We start from the raw sequence: 19902 nt of genomic DNA, 5'->3' as shown, positions 1-19902 counted from the left end.
CAGGTAATTTTTTAAAATTAAAATCTAAATCAGTAAAATTGTAATTTTAAGTTATTCTATTTTGGAAAAAATTACTAAATCCATTTTTATGCTTGAAAATATAATTTAAAACTTACGATCTCGACCAAGAAAAAACATAAAACATCCATAAAACATTACAATCCTGAAAGGGTTAAAAAAAGGAAAGAAATCCTATATCTCAAAAACTCTTTTGACTTTACATAAACAAACCCATCTTAATAAAGCCGACTTACCGCGTCCAATTATGTTACCCAGGTCAACATATTGTAACATCAAAAGCTTGCTCCACCGTGTTGACTTGAAATATGTAACATTAAATACTAGAAGGAGCACCATTACATGTGATCAAAATCTGTAATTGCTCATGTGCCCGAGTCAACTTTAAACACCCCGACCCTGCCGCGCACACCGCCGACACAACCACAAATATAGAGGAACCAAATATATAATACGTTATATGCGAACCACATCGGCTATTTGATTTCGATTTGCACAGTGCAGAGTTTCATCTAGCCGCCGCCCTTGACTGGCATCAGACGCCGCCATCATTTTAGTCTTAGGCGCCCGAGGTACTAAGAAGCAAGAGTCACTAAAATCTGTTCGGAATACGATTCTCTTTTTTTGGTCGTTTAGGGTTTAACAGTCAAATTTGAGAACGTCTGTTTTACCCTAGCCTCAATAATTTTAGCCAAGCTGCGGCCCTTTTGTAAGTTACCTCCTAATACAAAGCCTTACAGCTTGGCGTTTGACTTCAATACTTGAGCTGTTGAGGCGGCAGGATTGTGTTGTTTTTGTCGTTTTTCTTTCATCCAGCTGGCAAACTGTTTTCCAGGTTTTTTATTTTTATTTTTGGTTGGTTCTATAGCAATATGATGCGCTAGAGCGCAGTATTTCAGTATTTATTCCGGTATACTTTTTCTCCAGTTTGTTCAAACCCTAACACCAGCATATAAGGCTTTCCTTTGTGATTATATTTGTGACCTCCGGCCATTTTGAGTTAAAGGCAATCTTGAAAGATTATTCGCCGCTGCGTTTCGGTAGTTTCTTGTTTCTGGTTAGCTCAAACCCTAAAACAGTTTCAAGGCCATCTTTCCCCGGCTTTGTTTTTGATTTTTGGCCGGTTTGAGTCTCAAGCGGTCCTTTAAATCTTATTCCCTCTTGTATTTTGGTAGGTTTGTGATTTTCAACCCTAGGATAGTCTTCGGAAATTTTGTAAATTCCTCCCTTTGGAAGAGCCGAACTCCTGACATTCATTGTCCATTCTTAATCTGTATTTCCTTGATTAGGAGTAAAATCTGAGTCGAAGAACTAATTCAGAGAAGAGGAGCAACACAGAAGGCAGGGCAAGATGACGAGTTCCTTGGACATGTCACTTGACGACTTGATCAAAATCAACAAACAAACTGGGCGAGGACGAGGGAGGGGCGGAGGCGGGGGCGGAGCCGGAGCCGGAGCCGGAGGCGGGTCCGGAGCCGGAGCCGGAGCGAGAGGCAGAGGAGGGGAAGCGAATGGAAAGACTGGCGGGCCAGTGCGCAGCAGAGGACTGTCGCGGTTAGCGAACCGCTCTGTGCCGTATGCTCTCTCTAAGGTAAGGAAATCAAACTCTTGATCTTTTATTGTAAAGATAACTTGTAGGTTGGAGATACTGCTATTGAAAACATAATGATGCAATTATAAAATGTCAGGTTTTGAACTTGCGGAACATTCTGTGCAATTTTTGTGTAGATATTGTAGATTTAGTGTATAGATTGTCTTTCGATTGATCGGGAATATGATCTTTAGAGCAGTGATATCATTTGTCCATTTTTATTTTTTTGCTATTTTTTATTGTTTTTGTTGAACCCTTTTCCAGTGATTGCCGTACATACTTTCTTCAAGACTGCTTTAGAGTCGTTGTTCTGGATCTTGATGTGCTGGTTTCTTATAGATCTAATTGTAGGGAATTCATTTTGGCATACAGGCTGGTTCTAGTATTATTTCAGAATATCATTTTTCTTTAATTGTGAGATTGAATCTTGTTCGTTCTCGCCCGAATATAGCATTTATACTGCCCGAATATAGCATTTATACTGTGAGGCGGCCTATTCAGATTTACTATTTCTGTGACATTGTTAATGTTTTGCTTTTCTTTTTTCTGACTATTTTGCGAACGTTTCTGTCTAAGCAGCCTGTCCAGAGAGCTCCCGAGTCGGCTTGGCATCATGATATGTTTGATGATCAGATGAATACTGAGGCAGTAACTTCTAACAGACTTCTAAAAATTGAGACTGGAACAAAAGTCGCTATATCGAACTTAGATTATGGAGTTTCAAATGATGATATAAAGGTAAGAGACCCTTCAATTTATAACTTCTGTTCTTTGGTTGTCGTTGCCCGCTACTGGTTCTATTTCTATATACAGGGGATTCATGTTCGAAGCAATGTGTAATTTTCTCTTTTTGTATAAAGCAAGTTTATTATTTTGTTTAAAACTTGTTTATCTAACTATCTGCCCTAGTGCACTGAAAAAGTCTAGAATGAAAATGAATTCAGCAAATACAATAGTTTGATTTCAATCTATTGTTTGCAATATTGGTGAATTTTGTATTTTACAATGCCTGATTTATTGAAAACACTCTGCAGGAGCTATTTTCAGAAGTTGGTGATCTCAAACGCCATGCTGTCCATTATGACAGGAGTGGGAGGTCAAAGGTAGGGGCAAAGGTCACAAATTGTTGAAATAACAGTGTACTGAATGTTTTTCAATTTGCATTCTTTTGACATTATTATGATTTTTTGTTTTAAAATCATGTCAGGGTACAGGAGAAGTTGTATTTGCAAGAAGGGCAGATGCTGAAACTGCTGTTAAGCGTTATAACAATGTGCAACTTGATGGGAAACCTCTTAAGTTAGAAATAGTGGGAACAAACCTAACAGTTCCTGCTCCAAATCCGCAGCCTAGAAATTGGGGAGTGGGAAATGCAATACGTGGTGCGGTGAGGTAAACGTCTATAATCATATTCTATTTTCTCTGTAGGATACCTGTCTGTTGATTTCATTTTCTTTCTAATGTGGAGGGAAATTTTCATCTGGTTAGAGAAATGAGTTGTATGGGTTGCAATTTCCTGGATAAATACCACAAATGTTTTGATCATTGCATACAATGAATATAAATAAGCTTTCCTTCTTTATATTTATTGTTTTTGCAGCAATTCTAGAAGTGATGATACGGGAATCCATATTATTGAATACACATTATTCTATGTTCATTATTAGTCATTTTCAAACGTTACTGAAGTTATCTATTGCTAATATAATAATATTTATCTGATCTACAGGGGGCGTAGCAGGGGTGGTGCATTTAGAGGAGGCTCTCGTGGTCGTGGACGAGGTAGGGGTCGCCAACCTCAACGTGGTGAGGATAAAAGTGTTGAAGATCTTGATGCTGAGTTGGAATCTTACCATGCAGAAGCAATGCAGACAAATTGAAATACCATGTTTTGTATTAATTACCTTGGTATGCAGAGGACTGGATCATGTGGATAGGCATTGCTCAGGGTTTGAAAATATATCTGGAGTTTAGAATGAATTGGTGTGAGCTCCTATGCAATGACCTATTCAATGCCGATCATATTTGAATTGTATTCTTGAAGAGATTCTCGTAATACCAACAGGTTTTGTGTGGCAGCTCAGACAGTCATTTAATTTGATACACATTATTTTCATTATGGACAAAGCTGCACACTCTTATTTGCTTGACAGCCTCTGATCTGATGCAGCTTCCAATATATAAGTTGTTCTAGAAATTGTGATGTAAGAGTTGTAACAATTCAGCAAGCTACTTTTATATAGCTTAAAATGCACTTTATCAGCTGAATCATGAAATTTTTTGAACAAAATAGTTTGTTATTGTCGAAAGGTGCACTGAGTCATCCTATCAAACTGCCTCAAAGCTGCAGTTTGATGCTGGCAGCCTTGAGAAGAGAACTTCACATGTAGTTTTCCAGGAACTTGAATCATGCGATTGTGCTCTTGCGTAAGCTTAAAGACATATTGGCTGGCTCGAAGAACAAATAATACGAGTTCATTATATGTCTACTGTTGTGACCAAAAGTCTCTGGTTTATATGGTGCGAACAGTTTTGAAAACATATAATGAAATTACATAAAGAACATTATCAATTTTATCAGTTAAATCCACAAGGCTTGGGTAGATGGTAAAACATGGGTCAAATCCCCCAAGACACCATAGACAAGCTTCACCTCTTGGGTATGTCTCTTTCTGCAAACAGGGGCTGTCTTGCTCATGTAAATGGGCTGTTTGAAGCGATTGGGATCAGATGCAGATGTGAACAACTTCAGGGGAATAATACCATTCTATATTGAAGAAGGGCAGACTTGTTCTACAGGAATAGGAAATATCTTGTCAAGAGCAATTTATCAGGTAATTCGTTGATATGAAATATTTTATGCAGAATGATGATCAGTAAATCAAATATGGAAATATAGCTTCATAGTTTCCAGTTGTGTGCAACCACTGCCTGCAACATGGGTTTTGATTATCTGATGTCAACATGCAAATGTGTAGTGAAATTAAATATTTAATATTTATAGACATCATCTATCTAGAGTGATACTGAATTGGTGTTCTGATTGCCAAAATTTGTTGGTATTACACAATTTCTTCTTAAAGGGAAGCTTATTGTGATTGATTTGCTTCTGTTGTACACTTCAGCAATATGGCCCCATTTTTTCTTCTATGGAAAAACTTACATCTTAAACTAGTGTACAAAACACATTCTTCAGCTGCCAAAGCAAATTAAAGTTTGAGCAGAGTATCAGCCCATCTGATCAAAAAGCTCTGACAAGAACCTACCATCCATACTTCTAATACATCAACAGCTAATACAAAAGTGCCATAAGTTTATTCTGACATGGTTACATTCATCCAGCAATAAAAGATTAATATCAAACTTTAAAAAACCGAGTATCACTATATATCATCTAAAGTACAATGATACTTAGACAAATCATAAATCTGGCCTAGTCTATTTGTGACCCAGTCCAGTTCTTCCATCACTGAGTATCCTTGGTCTAGTTGTAAATCCTGCTTTGACAAAACGTGAACTGTTACATTCTGTTTTCTATAGATACGAGTGAATGTAATAAACTGTCTGGAATTTTCCTTGATTTGTATGTCCAGAAGCCGTAGGTTCATATTTTGAAAATGCTGTTCATGCATCATCCTCTTATTCACTAAATCCTTTGTTTCACTTCCTAAAAATGTTTTAAATAAAAAACGACTGTCCTCCAGAAATGATAGTCATCATGTCTCTAAACTAGATCTGTATACAATTTTCAATGTTGTTCCTGTTCCAGTTGTCACTATTATTACATGGAACACAATGACTGGGTCCCTGTGTTTGTTAATTTTAAAAAACCAATCATTGGAGCAGTCCAAGGTTTATTTATCTGAATAATCATTTCTCAGCTCTAGGATAAAAATCAAACTCTTTCCAAAATTGGTAGCTTCAGAAACCAATCAACTGTAGGTCTTAGTGAAAGAAAAGATGATAGATAACAGACTTGATGGATAAAATTATGTATTTTGTTAAATGATTTGAGTGTGATTGGCATCAACATTTTTTGAGAAGTTTGGTTGATTTTGTGCTCTTATTCACCAGCTAATACAAAAAGTCATATGGCCAAAGAGAAGTCACAGAACAAAGCAGTTGCATGCATTAGTGTAGCAAGGATGATGCATGATCAGTAAAGAATGAAGTTGTGAGGCATATAAAGAAGAGCAAGGCATTTGAGAGGAAAAAATGAAAAGAAGAGAAACAAGTTTGAGAAATCTATAATTGGTTTGTGAATAAGCCATAGTTGAAGTACCTAGAGAAACTTCAGCTGGGTATATATTTGATGAAAATTGAGAATGTCTATGAGAAACTTCATCTGAGTATATATAATTGATGACTATTGAGAATGTCTATGAGGAGATCATATATGTTGGAAAAGAACCTTGCTGCGGTGCACAGGGGAGTAGAAGAACAAGCAGAGAGAAGCTGTATGTTATGAGATTATATGAAAAACTCTGACAATTGGTTTTAACATATTTGTCATTATTAGGAACTTGCATACTTATGAGATAGGAGAGGATGAAAGAGTTAAGTCGACATCAAGTTGTAGTTTTGTAGATATAAAAGACATTCAGCCATTTTAAGGGATCAGATAATGATAATGACACCTGTTAAGTCTATCTTTGCGCACTGGTTGATAACTGTTGAGAGATTTTTGGGATCTGCTGGGAAGTGCATGCTGGAAAGCAGGATCAAATTTAGATGCCAAGTGTGGGATGAGGATCATATTTAGATGCCAAGTGGGATGGAGACAAAATGCCGCTGAAGACATGAACCATGAAGTCCAATGCACAATATGATGATGGGTTTGCAATACTCTAAAATTTGATGTCCATGTTTTCATTCCAATTAGCAGTAGATATAGGGATTTTTAATGCATATCTGTTAATTTGTTAAGGATTTTGGGATTGTAATTTATAGTGATCTGTGTATAAAGATGCCAGCTTGTGTATTTTGAGAGTGTAACACTGAGAACTCCCAAGCATAGAGCTGTTGAGTTCTGTAAGCATCTGTGTACTTTGTATGTGTATTGTAAAGCTGTTAGGCTATGTAGTAAGGGGTAAAGCATTGTGTCATGAATGTAATCACTCTGTTGTGCCAACGAACAATCGTGCCTCAGTTGTCCTGAGTGTAGGTTGATATGAGCATAAAGCTGTATTCTTTGGGTTGAGTATTTAGGGTGTGGAATGTGCATTTTCAAAGCCAAATTTTATAGAGAAATGCAACTAACTCTTGGATATACATTTTTTTGCAGCTTAGTTGGTTTGCCTGCATCAGAAAGTTGACCTGAGATTGGTGAGGACTGAATTTGGTTTGTCTGCATTAGAATGTTAGTTAATGAGGTGGGAAGGACTGAATTCCATCTGAGGTGTGAACATTTGAATGGCAATTGATTATGATACAGCCTGACATTGATTTTAGTTCGAGTCAGTGTGAGCGTTTGAATCTTTAACCCCTTGTGGGGATGAGCGAACTACACAATGGTTTTGAGAAGTTATTTTTGTATGGCCAAAAGCCGTAGGTTCATATTTTGAAAATGCTGTTCATGCATCATCTACTTATTCACTAAATTCTTTGTTTCACTTCCGAAAAATGTTTTAAATAAAAAACGACTGTCCTCCAGAAATGATAGTCATGTCTCTAAACTAGATCTGTATACAATTTTCAATGTTGTTACTGTTCCAGTCGTCACTATTATTACATGGAACACAATGACTGGGCCCCTGTGCTTGTTAATTTTAAAAAACCAATCATTGGAGCAGTCCAAGGTTTATTTATCTGAATAATCATTTCTCAGCTCTAGGATAAAAATCAAACTCTTTCCAAAATTGGTAGCTTCAGAAACCAATCAACTGTAGGTCTTAGTGAAAGAGAAGATGCTAGATAACAGACTTGATGGATAAAATTATGTATTTTGTTAAATGATTTGAGTTTGATTGGCATCAACATTTTTTGAGAAGATTGGTTGATTTTGTGCTCTTATTCACCAGCTAATACAAAAAGTCATATGGCCAAAGAGAAGTCACAGAACAAAGCAGTTGCATGCATTAGTGTACCAAGGATGATGCATGATCAGTAAAGAATGAAGTTGTGAGGCATATAAAGAAGAGCAAGGCATTTGAGAGGAAAAAATGAAAAGAAGAGAAATAAGTTTGAGAAATCTATAATTGGTATGTGAATAAGCCATAGTTGAAGTACCTAGAGAAACTTCAGCTGGGTATATATTTGATGACAATTGAGAATGTCTATGAGAAACTTCATCTGAGTATATATAATTGATGACTATTGAGAATGTCTATGAGGAGATCATATATGTTGGAAAAGAACCTTGCTGCGGTGCACAGGGGAGTAGAAGAACAAGCAGAGAGAAGCTGTATGTTATGAGATTATATGAAAAACTCTGACAATTGGTTTTAACCTATTTGTCATTATTTGGAACTTGCATACTTATGAGATAGGAGAGGATGAAAGAGTTAAGTCGACATCAAGTTGTAGTCTTGTAGATATAAAAGACTTTCAGCCATTTTAAGGGTTCAGATAATGATAATGACACCTGTTAAGTCTATCTTTGCGAACTGGTTGACAACTGTTGAGAGATTTTCGGGATCTGCTGGGAAGTGCATGCTGGGAAGCAGGATCAAATTTAGATGCCAAGTGTGGGATGAGGATCATATTTAGATGCCAAGTGGGATGGAGACAAAATGGCGCTGAAGACATGAATCATGAAGTCCAATGCACAATATGATGATGGGTTTGCAATACTCTAAAATTTGATGTCCATGTTTTCCTTCCAATTAGCAGTAGATATAGGGATTTTTAATGCATATCTGTTAATTTGTTAAGGATTTTGGAATTGTAATTTATAGTGATCTTTGTGTATAAAGATGCCAGCTTGTTTTTTTTGAGAGTGTAACACTGAGAACTCCCAAGCATAGAGCTGTTGAGTTCTGTAAGCATCTGTGTACTTTGTATGTGTATTGTAAAGCTGTTAGGCTACGTAGTAAGGGGTAAAGCATTGTGTCATGAATGTAATCACTCTGTTGTGCCAACGAACAATCGTGCCTCAGTTGTCCTGAGTGTAGGTTGATATGAGCATAAAGCTGTATTCTTTGGGTTGAGTATTTAGGGTGTGGAACGTGCATTTAGCAATTTATTGTGATTGAATAATTTACTGCTAGGATTCATTGTTGTTAGCATGGAGCCGTTTAGTGCAATTCTATTTTAGTAGATTGACATTTTTTATTAAACAATTGCACAGATATGATGCAGTGCTATTTTGTAAAATGAATCACAAGGGTTTCCTTGTGTCAACAAGACTTTTAGCAACCAAGTATAGTTAACAGCATGTTGAGCCCATTGAGAAAATTGTGAAGCGCTTAAATGGAACAATATTAGAGATGTATTAATAGAGACAATAGCTTAAATGGAACAATATTAGAGATGTATTAATAGAGACAATAGTTGATCAACAATCATACAACTCTGCTAACAAAGAACTGAAATGAGATTAGAGATATAGTGATGGGTAGCGGCTCTCTATCATCTTTGTGTTTTTGGAGGTTTGAGTGATCACTTATGAGTAGGATGAATTGTAACATTCCCTTTTTATCCTCTCTCGAATTTTTAAGTCGATATCAAAAAAGATTTTTCGCCTCTGATGTTTCCTAACATGTTCTATGAAGGTTTCCTCCTAACATGTTCTATAAAACTTTCATGAAAGAATCCTCCTAACATGTTTTATAAAATTTTCATAAAAGAATGCTTTAGTGTTCTTAGTAATAGTGGTAGATCTTGATTATGAAATCCTTGTGGTTCAAGAACAAAATCATTAGGAGCAAGTTCCCTTTTAAATGCAAGTATTTCCACGAGTATTGGAACTTTGTGAAAATTTGGCCTGATGCTTTAACATCTTAGCTTCCTTCTATCCCAATCCATCTTCTCAAAATTATGATGAGCAAGGAGTGCTGAAACAAGTTTCAAGGAAGCAAAAGAAACAAGTGTCTACGAGGTCTCAAGGAAGCAAAAGAAACAAGTGTCTACGAGGTCTCATCCAGATCAAGTGCAAACATAGAACTTCAAGTTTAACCATTGAGGAAGAGGTTCTATCTAGGGAAAATGACAAAAAAAATTGTTTTAGAAAGGAAGAAGAGATGGTCAATGTTTGCTCTTTTCCTCATTCTTATTTAGATGTTTCAAAAAAGAATTCATGTTCCTCCCCTTGTTTAACAAGAAGTATAAAAGGTCAAAGAAATAATTCTCCAAAAGTTGGGGGCCAATGCTCTTTTTCCTCATCGATCTAGTGGGGGTTTGGCAAGCAATTTGTAAGAATCTCCTACTGCACTCAAGAAGCTGTATGAGTTTTATAAGGTTTGGCATCGGATTTTAGAGCTGTATGCTCGAGTCTTAGAAGGTTTGGTATTGGATTTTAAACTTTATCATTTTATTGGGAGTTGGATGGTATTTTGCCAGTTCTTTTTAGAACCATTGAAGCAATTTTCCTTTTTACATTCATTGTGATTTTCTCCAAATGTGTGTTTTGACTACATATTTTTTTGACTAATACAAATTTCTCATTACAATAAAAAAACATTCTTATTTAATTTCAACTTAAAAAATGTTACCCAGTTGGTATTGAGTACTTTGCCCTTGTTATAGTTGTTTTAAAGAGGCAAAACTACTTAATTTAAGGGTTGAGAGTAATCATCTCAATGAACAAACCTATGAATTGAATTTGCAATTGACTCTGAAGCAAGTCTAGACCTTGCTCATTGTTGAAGAAAGTTCTTCTAAGATGTTAGTGGACATTGGAATACCATTTCTTACTTGAAGATTAGTATTTTGGTTTAAATTTTTGTATCATGCTCAAATATGGAGGATTTCAAATCCAGGTCGGTCAAAATAACGCTGTGTTGGTTTGTCATACTTTTTGCGAACATTTTGATATCATGAAAAACTAATTTTCATTGCTAAGGTTATCAAAACAATTTGAGGAAAGTCCAAATTCCAAGTTGAAGGAGCAAAGGACTATGTGCCTCTTATAGAAATAGAGGCAGTAGATTGTCACAAAAAACAAAACATAAATTGCAGCGAATAAGATTCTACACCCGTCGAAGAGAAAACTAAATTGAAATCTTACTTGAAACTTGGAGAAATGAAAATCATGCATAATGACAACCAATTTTTGTTTTTAGTGTGTTTTTTATTTATTTCTTACTTTGCTAGGGTCAATTTGTTTTTTTTGTTTTTTATTTATTTCCAATTTGTTTTTTTTTGTTTTTTATTTATTTCTTACTTTGCTTGGGTCAAATCTCAACTATTTCGTCTAGGTACTTCCAAATTCTATAAGTTGAGGTTCCCAATTGAGTTCGGGTATGAGTTGAAATTTATCGAACTAGGATTGAATTTGTTTGAAATGCCTTCTGATTTGATGAATTTCAAATTTCAAATGAAAAATCACCGAATGTGGTGACAAAGCATACGGAGGCCAAATTAAAATCATAGAACCAAATATGTCTAAATGCTTATACGGAGGCCAAATTAAAATCATAGAACCAAATATGTCTAAATGCCTAAATTTTACCATAGCCTGCAATGCTTAATACAACTCATTAGCAATAATGAAACCCTTAGCAATTACAAAGGAGTGCTTAACCCCATCTCTCTTCTAATACTCTAATCTATCGATGCTCTTCTGCTCCAACTTGGTGACCTCCTGCAAATCCCAGAGATATAATGCCTCAATTTGATGGTGCCCTCAATTGGTAAACAATGGCGGAAATCTAGAGTGAGTGGGTGTCCTCGTGCCCTCAATTTGTTGGTGACCTCAATTGGTAACAATGGCAGAAAGCGAGAGTGAGTGGGTGCTCTTGTGCTCAATGAGTGGGAGAGTTCATTGTTTAGTATATGGTTGAGGTTGAGGTTTTGATCAGGGTCTTATGGTGGAATTCATAAGAATGAAATGAACTCGAACAGATCCACCTTTGATATTTATATCTATATCCATATATGTAATTAAGGTATAATATATAATATTAAAATTTTAAATTCAAATAAAAAATTTGTATTTGTATTTATATATATTTTTTTCTTTATAAATCTAGATCTCTTTGTTATATAAGGATATAAGTGATACAACAACAAATAATGAGATGAGCTTATTCGATCCATAATGTTAACAATAATATACCAATAACAAGAAATGGTCCAAGATTTAGGGGTTTAACATGAATTACCCCTTCAAATAAGTGTTGTCCTCAATTAATGACTAGATGAGGATGTTTTTATATGAAAATTCATCTTCCTAAGTGGCATATTCAACTGGAAGGTTCTTCCATTTGATGAGATATTAAATAATTGCTTAGTTTTATAGTTTTCTAATCCATGTTTCAAGGGTTGTTTTGAAGCTTTTGTATGTCAAACTCTAATCAAGTAGTTTGAATGATATTTTAACTATATTGTCTTGTATTGAGGTGCATTTCCAAACTATAGCATAGTCTTGTCTTGATATTCGTTCCCAAACTTACTTGAACCTGAGATTGAGGGAAATACACTTTTATCCTAAACAACATTTTTGAGATAATGCATACCTTGCAATGCAACCACACTTCAATGGCTTTGACTTTAATTTAGCCAATTACCTTATGATATTCATTGGTCTTGGCCTTTTAGCTGTTGTATTGAGGCTTCTCTGATCCATATCAAGTTTAAGAGAGATTCTTTCGGCGTAAATCACATGATGTTTCATTTGTCGACGCGTTTCAAACCAACCAGTGTGGTTCATTGTCAGGACAAGTTGAATGAACAGATCAGGCTTTGCATGTTAAATAGAGCAGAACCTCCAACGACTATATTCAGGTAACGGCTATATTGATAACGACTAGATTTGACCGGTTAGTTGGGTCATGATAATAACTATTATTTAATTAGATATGTTACCCCAATTAGGTATAAAAATGACCCTTTTTATACCCTCACCATTATACAAATGTATTAAAAAATAAAATAATAACCTAAATTAATTTAATTCGATAGTTAGTTAACAAAGTTATTATATCTAAAAATTAGAGTAACTAAAAGTTGGTTAAAAAAGTTATTAAATATATAAATAATAGAGCAATATAGCTAGATATATTCTTATTAAAATATAAGTTAAAGGGTTGTTTCATACCCTTATTTATAAATGAATATTAAAATCAATAAATTATAAACTAGATTAATTTTAAAATAATACTTATTTATCAAAGATAAATAAATATAGAGTAATATAAGGGTAGGTAAAGAGTAATTTAAATTACAATAATGATATTATAAATCTATATTAAAATAAGATAATTAAAATTAATGGTAAGTGAATTAAATCTAAAAGTTAGAGTCGTTAGTTATAGGAATATTTAGTTCTATTTATTGGAAAGGCACAGTTTTAAACACTTATAAATAAGATAATTAAAAATAAATTAATTCTAATTTAATATTTAATATATAGATATTAAAGTAATTTAAGGGAAGAAAGAAAACTCTAATATTTAAAATTTATTTCAAAAATTAAGGTTGTTTTAAGGGTTAAAATTATCATAGATTAATTTCCAGATTATTTTCTTTGCCAACTAAATCAATCATAAAGAACGAAGGCCACAAGAAACAGAAAACTAGGGGAAATTTCAAAAAGCAAAAAGAAAAAACCAAACAAAGGGAGGGGAAGACAAGAAGACAACTACTAAGAGGAGAAGGCTGGGACCAGCAACTACTGATCTTCCAGCCATCCTCCCTATTTAACTATAATTATAATTATTTAACTATTTTTTGTGGCAATCCGATAATTTGTCCTTTTGAAATATTTTTTTTAACTAAAACTATAATTTATTTTTAACTATTTTATATTTTATATTTAACTACTTTTTAACTACTAGTTATTTTTTCTTCCACTGGAAAAATCGTAATTTTATTCATTATGAGTAAAATTACATGTTGTAGATGCTGTAATAGCATATGTTGTAACAAAACTTGTCCTGCAAAGATCAGGAGCTAAAAATCAATCAAATGTCTATCTAAGCTTTCCTACCCTTCTTTTTTTCTACTTTCCGCCAGCCTTCATTATTAGGGGGGGCTGTTACAATAATCATTTGTGTTTCATTTGTGGCAGCCATGATGTCTTTTTCAGAATCTGAACTTGTAGTGGAGTATGCTCGCTTGCTGCCGCCTATTTCCTGTCCAGGGTTCTCATATTGCTGTTGTAGGTTGTTTGCATTTGGATCTGTTGCATCTTCAATCAGATTTTCATTATTCTGTAAGTGGAGCGGATATCCTTCTTTGCTAATTTCTGGATTATTCCTTCCATCTTCATCCTCTTGTTGTATACTGGTGGTTTCTGCATTCTTTTCTTCTTCTATATCCTCTGCCCATGTGGCTGAAAATTGCCATCCTTTCGGCTTTGGTGGTTGTCTCCTTTTCCTATCTTTTTTGTTTTGTGGGCATGCACTCTGTAGATGACCAGTTTGTCGACATATGCGGCAACGAAAGGCAGTGTTTTCATAATCCAGTGGCTGTGCCCATTGCTTCCCATTATGGATTAGGAGAATGTGATATGGTAGTCCTTGACTGAGATCTACCTCCACACAGATCCTGGCGAAAGTGTAGATATCCTTGGATAGGCGCTCGCTGTCTACTTTTAAAAATGTCCCCAAGGTGTTGCCGATTCCTGCCAATACTTTGTAGTGCCAAAAGTGTATGGGTAAGTTAAATAATTTTACCCAGACTGGTATTTTTGAGACCACCATGCTGTTTGGATCGAATTTCGGGAACCAAGATTTCAAGAAGAGGCCAGCGTTTCCCCAAAACCATGGTCCCTCGTTCAAAGCATATTCTTTGTCCTTTATGGTGTCGAATTTGACGATAAAGAATCCCTTTGAGCAGAGATGGATGTCACAGTTTTCTGTCCATATGGAGTAAATCCATTGACGAAGGGCTTCCGGTTTTGGCCAAAATCCATTGAACCTGCATATCACTGCTTTAGTTGAATAATCAATATGTATTTCATTTACCTCTGGAATGGAGATTGTTAATGCAGGGTTCTGTGTTGTCTGCTCAACAATGTAGGCCCCTGGTGCTGTAGCTTGCTGTTCTGGTTTCTGTTGTGGTTCCATCTTCCCTTTCACTGCATCTTTGAAGGAAGCAGGTCCTTTTGAGCTTGAGCCGGAACAACCTCCACGCAATCTTGTGCTGAGACAGATGGTTGAATCATTTCCTATACCGTATTCCGTTAGCTCAGACTCCTCCTGCAGTACTTTCCCTTTGTAGAGGAGTAGTTGTTTGCATGGTGGGATTCCAGTCTTTTCTTGAATCCTCTGTTTGAGGGTTTTTGTCGCCTCCCCTTTCCCTATTACGATGCATATAGTGTTCCCTTCCATGGATCTAATAAAGAGAGAGCTTTTTCTATCTTCGAGCTTATCCAATGCAGGTGCTGTTTGGATGTTTCGCTGATCCTTTGTAATCGAATCTTTCTGTTGCCTGTTCCGATCTATGATCTGTGGCTGTGTTTCAGATCTGTGAGTCTTTTTGTTTTCAGGCATCCAGATCCAAGGCTGGTGTAGATAGATTTGCTTGTAAGGTATTAAAACCCTTTGTTCAGTGATGGGTCTGAGGTTTTTACCTGCATGTTTGCCGATCTGTTCTTCTTCAGCGCCGTTGATCTGAAGCTCATTCCACAGGGGTTTCTTTGCTGTTCCATACCCCTAGATCTGTGCTGTATTCCACGATTCAAGGCCAGACGGAGGCTGTTGGTGAGCAGTTTCGTTTTTTGGATCTGACTGGGGCCGAGATATTGTCCTCACTTCGGCTTCACCTGGCTTCTCTATCCTCAAGAAGTTGGCATGACCAGAGCAAAATTTCTAGCGTCCGATCCATGTGCATTTCAGGAGTATAGCTGATCCATTTGTGCCGATCGGGGGTTTAACACCAATTTTCACCTCCTGTAGTAGATCCAGCCGGATCCGAACCTCCGTTCTGCTTTGGTACCCTATCTGCTGCAAATGTAAAGAAACCCTTGCTCTCGGCGACGCGCAGACGGCCGGTGCTGGTCTTGCAGCTCCAAGTTGTTGCCTCATGGGGATATCGAGTGTTTTACGGATGCGATTTGGGCGTAGAACCAGCTCTGTTGCAGGGATCAAGTCCCCTTTCACCTCGGGCCAGAGCCATTGTTTGAACGCGGACGCATGAGCCATTGGCGGTCAAGCGAGTCGACAAGTCCCAGGATCGAATCCGAAAAACTCAGACCGCAGAGTGCCCCGCAATTTGTCAAACTCAACTACTAGTTATTTTATATTTAACTATAATTATATTTTATATTTAACTCTATATTTTTTCCCACGAAAAATCGTATATTTTATTTGTAACTATTTAACTATTTTATATTTAGCTGTCTATATTTATATTTTATTATTATTTAACTATTTTATATTTAACTATAACTGTCTATATTTATATTTTATATTTAACTCTATATTTTTCCCCACAAAAAATCATAATTTTCATTATGATAAAAGACGAAAATTACGTGCTTCGTGGTTCATAGTTCATAATTCAAAAAAGTGGATTAGTATCCGTCAAATCAATTCTGTGATCTTAGATATTTAACATTTTTTTGGTGTTTTTTTGGCATGATTATTAATGCCAAATGGGTCCCATTTTTAATTTATATTTTTTTCACTAATATCAAGATTTACATTGCATTAATTAATAAAATATTTCATAAATACTCAAATTAATAACATAATATTCACCAATATTCAAATTAATAATAAAATATTTGATAGATACCAAAATTAAACAATTTTTTTTAGTCTTTTTAAATTTAAAAGATTTTGATTGGTTTACATATTATGACATGGAAATTACGTGAAAATTTTATGGGCACTTTTAGGCTAAAATTTCCTCCTATATATATATAGAGAGAGAGAGCACATGTACATACCATAGATTTATCATAAAGTTGCTACAATCTCTAGATCTCTAAACCCTAGCCACCAATTAAGACATCCAACAAGAAAGCATCAACATAAGCAAGTCATCCTTGGCATTAACACCTGCCTCCCACAAGTGTCCTAGATATCTCTTGTTCTCCTCCTCAACCATACTTCTTCCATAAGGGTTTTATATTCTTGTTTACCTCCTTAGCTGAAACCCTAACTCTAGAATTTCAATTGAATTCTTTAAGAATCCTATCACTACAAGAAAAAGTGAGAGAAAACATGAAAGAATAATAGACATCCAACAAGAAAGCATCAACATAAGCAAGTCATCCTTGGCATTAACACCTGCCTCCCACAAGTGTCCTAGATATATCTTGTTCTCCTCCTCAACCATACTTCTTCCATAAGGGTTTTATATTCTTGTTTACCTCCTTAGCTGAAACCCTAACTCTAGAATTTCACTTGAATTCTTCAAGAATCCTATCACTCCAAGAAAAAGTGAGAGAAAGCATGAAAGAATAATACAAGGAGAGAGAGAGAGAGGTGGGCTTCACTTTTCACATTTCTTACACAAGATGGTGAATGAGTGATTGGTGTTGGAAATACTGAGAGGGGGGTGAATCAATATTTCTTTTCAAGTATTAAGATTATCAATTAATATTATTCACAATGAAAATTATAAAAATAAACAATAAGGATTTTATTATAAACAAGTGAGGACACCAATCATCTTTCACAAAAATTTGAGTACAATGATGTTTGAGGGCACCAACCCTTTAATCTTCTAGGCTCCAACCTGTTGCCAAGCACCAACTTGGACTTTTGTGAGGCTCCAATCTCTAAGGCTCCAACCCTATCCTTTTCAAGACTCCAACCTGATGTTTAGAGGCTCCAACCCTTAGGGCACCAACCTTTCAGTCTTCTTCAAGATAGATCAGTTACTTACTTGAATTTCTCCACAAATCTTGTTTTGAACTTCACTTGTCCATTAGCTCCAAAACAGCTAGTGCTTCACTGTCCAAGGTTCTCAATCATTTATGTCCTTCTTTAGATGATCACGATGAATGATGCCACCAACATCATTCCTTTATTGTATCTTCACTGATTTATCCTCCAAAGTATCACTGCAATAGGTTGTGGTGGGGTCTGAGCTCTTGTAGTGAAGTCTAAGCTTGCTGTGGAGGAGTCCGAGCTTCTATTGCTTATCCAAATGTTGTCCCACAGTCTTATCTCTAGCAAAGAACTTATGTGCTCCTTTTAACATAGGTTCGAGGGTATGGTAGATCACTGTTTGATTACCACCTGATCTGATAATCACCCTATGAGTGACATCAGTTTAAAGTTTGATTAAACAAAGGGTATTACAGATTCATGTGCCGGTGTGTGTTCTGCGTTATTTAAGCAACGGATCGATCAAATTGCCAATACACAGATATTTAAATGGAAAGACACAAAGAAATACAGTAAGAAAACATAAAGACACAAGCAATTTTAATAAGGAGTTCACCCTATTCTCCAGGGCTACGTCTCCAGTCTAGATTTCAGTGGTGGCCTTGTTTTATTGTGTCTTTAAGCAGAGAATTACAATGCAGGGACTTAATGTGAGTTCTCCTGAAGCAGGTTTGCTTGGCAGGGTGGTTTCTTGGATTCCCCAAGCCACTGGAGTACACAGACTCTTCTTCTTCCTACCAGCTCGGTGACCTTCAGGTCTACAATGGACAGAGCCAAATATGATGCTCAGTCCGGATAGATTCCTCTATGGGATGGCTTGAATCTTCAAGCTCTGGTGCTCGATGCTGCCGCTGGTCAGCTCGGCCCTCTGTCTCTTCCCGCTGTTGCTTTACTACCTTCTTCTCTGGTTTCTGTCTCTCAGTTTTCAACTGTTCAACTATCCACACTCACTTGATTCGACTGTCTCTGTTCATGGATTTTAGCCATTCGTCCTCATGCCCGTTCAGTTCCTCTTCCTCCTCTGTCGATTCACCTTCTGCAGCTGCGCTTGGAGTTCCCTGTTTGGCGTTAGCATGAACGCTCAGGGTGTGGCCACGTGTCCCCATATGAATAGTGCCAACTTGCTTGTCGGTTCGTTTCTTTAGTTACGTTGTGAATGCATTCTTTCCCCACCGTGGCGGTCAAACGGACCTCAATTCTTTACAAACGCGACTTAATCCTTCATTGATTCCGCTTCCTCCATCGGGAGCAATCTCAGCCGTCCAATCTGGGTCCCCCAGATCCAACGTCATACGCACGTCCCGTGCGGTTGACCTGCTCGACCGATAACGCACGATCAACAACGATTTTCTCTCACCTCTGCCGCCACGCATCAATCGTTAAGTGGGATCACTTCGCATTCTCCAAAACCATTTACCGTTTGAGGGTGCCCCGATCAATACCGTTGGTTTCCAGAGCGCGGGTCTTGCCTTGTACGATTAGTGCTTTTTACCTTTCCTGCCCGTGGTTCTCTGGTTTGCCGTGCGTCCAAGTTCTTGGGCTTCCCCCATTTCGGCCCTGTTCGCCCAGTGAGAGGTCAAAGTAGCCCCTGGGAGCCCCGGATCTGGAAAAGGAGGTGATTTTTGATGCACTAATTGTGCATAAAAAATCACCTCCTTTTCCCGATCCGGGGCTCCCAGGGGCTACTTTGACCTCCTGCCCAATCTCCATGGGCCTCGGTCAACGCGCTTTGACCGAGGTTCTCGTCATTCCATGCTGGTTGCCATTGCCACTGGTTCAGGGTGTTTTTGATCGCTGTTTTTTGGAATTTTTAGAGATTTGTCCTGACCTGATACAGTCATGGTTCTTCGCCAGTCTTTGAAAGATCCGATTCAGATCATGGCATTCCCACTGAAGAAGCTTTTGGACCACCAAAGTTGGTTTTCAAGCATCGACTAAGTGAGGGTATTGCTTTCTCACTTGTCCAATCTCAATCCACTTCGCACTGCTTGGCTTCGAACCTTTGAGCCCAATCCTGAGGTATTCCACTTGTCCACTGCGCATCATCCTTACCTTCCTGTCTAGCACTGTGTCTTCCCGTAATTCATTAAGATATTTAGGTAGCAGGTCATCAACATAAGGTAATTAAGGTAATTGACTCTGCTCTTCAGGGTCCTCAATCATTGAAGGTCCAAACAACCTCAAGCAATGTGCATTTACGACTGAGTAGATGTGCATGTAAGCTGGTAGATCAAGGTGAAAATCATTTTCACCAATCTTCTCAAGTATCCTGAAGGGTCCATACCTGATAGGTTTTAGCTTTTTACCTTCACCTTGCATCCTGTCCTTGTTGATCGTTGTTTTTTGGAA

The 19902-nt window shown here is 36.8% G+C and overlaps 1 protein-coding gene and 1 long non-coding RNA gene across 2 annotated transcripts; both read left to right on the top strand.

Moving 5' to 3' along the window:
* Positions 1-636: 636 nt before the first annotated feature.
* On the top strand, positions 637-3545 carry LOC149161699 (THO complex subunit 4A-like). The gene is made up of 6 exons (XM_089437014.1): positions 637-1189; positions 1308-1609; positions 2189-2347; positions 2644-2712; positions 2817-3001; positions 3339-3545. Exons 2-6 carry the CDS (start codon positions 1370-1372, stop codon positions 3487-3489), a joined length of 804 nt encoding a protein of 267 aa, XP_089293140.1. The 5' UTR covers positions 637-1189; positions 1308-1369; the 3' UTR covers positions 3490-3545.
* Positions 3546-4051: 506 nt separating this feature from the next.
* LOC149161698 (uncharacterized) lies at positions 4052-8561 on the top strand. Its single transcript, XR_016261884.1, has 3 exons — positions 4052-4443; positions 6894-6934; positions 7630-8561. It is a non-coding gene; the product is annotated as an uncharacterized LOC149161698 (long non-coding RNA).
* The last annotated feature ends 11341 nt before the right edge of the window (positions 8562-19902 follow it).

This window comes from Pinus tabuliformis, chromosome 5_2 (genome assembly GCF_031772625.1).
Source record: "Pinus tabuliformis cultivar Carrire ecotype Pingquan chromosome 5_2, CPIR1, whole genome shotgun sequence".
Lineage (NCBI taxonomy): Eukaryota > Viridiplantae > Streptophyta > Pinopsida > Pinales > Pinaceae > Pinus > Pinus tabuliformis.
The sequence above is the reverse complement of the archived record's forward strand: the minus strand, read 5'-3'. Positions and strand labels throughout refer to the sequence as shown.

Bases quoted from the DNA above. Each gene is read 5' to 3' on its own strand.
- LOC149161699 (XM_089437014.1), top strand. From the start codon at position 1,370: ATGACGAGTTCCTTGGACATGTCACTTGACGACTTGATCAAAATCAAC. The intron at 2,713-2,816 runs GTAGGGGCAAAG...AAATCATGTCAG, and splicing joins ACAGGAGTGGGAGGTCAAAG to GGTACAGGAGAAGTTGTATT. The intron at 3,002-3,338 runs GTAAACGTCTAT...TCTGATCTACAG, and splicing joins GCAATACGTGGTGCGGTGAG to GGGGCGTAGCAGGGGTGGTG.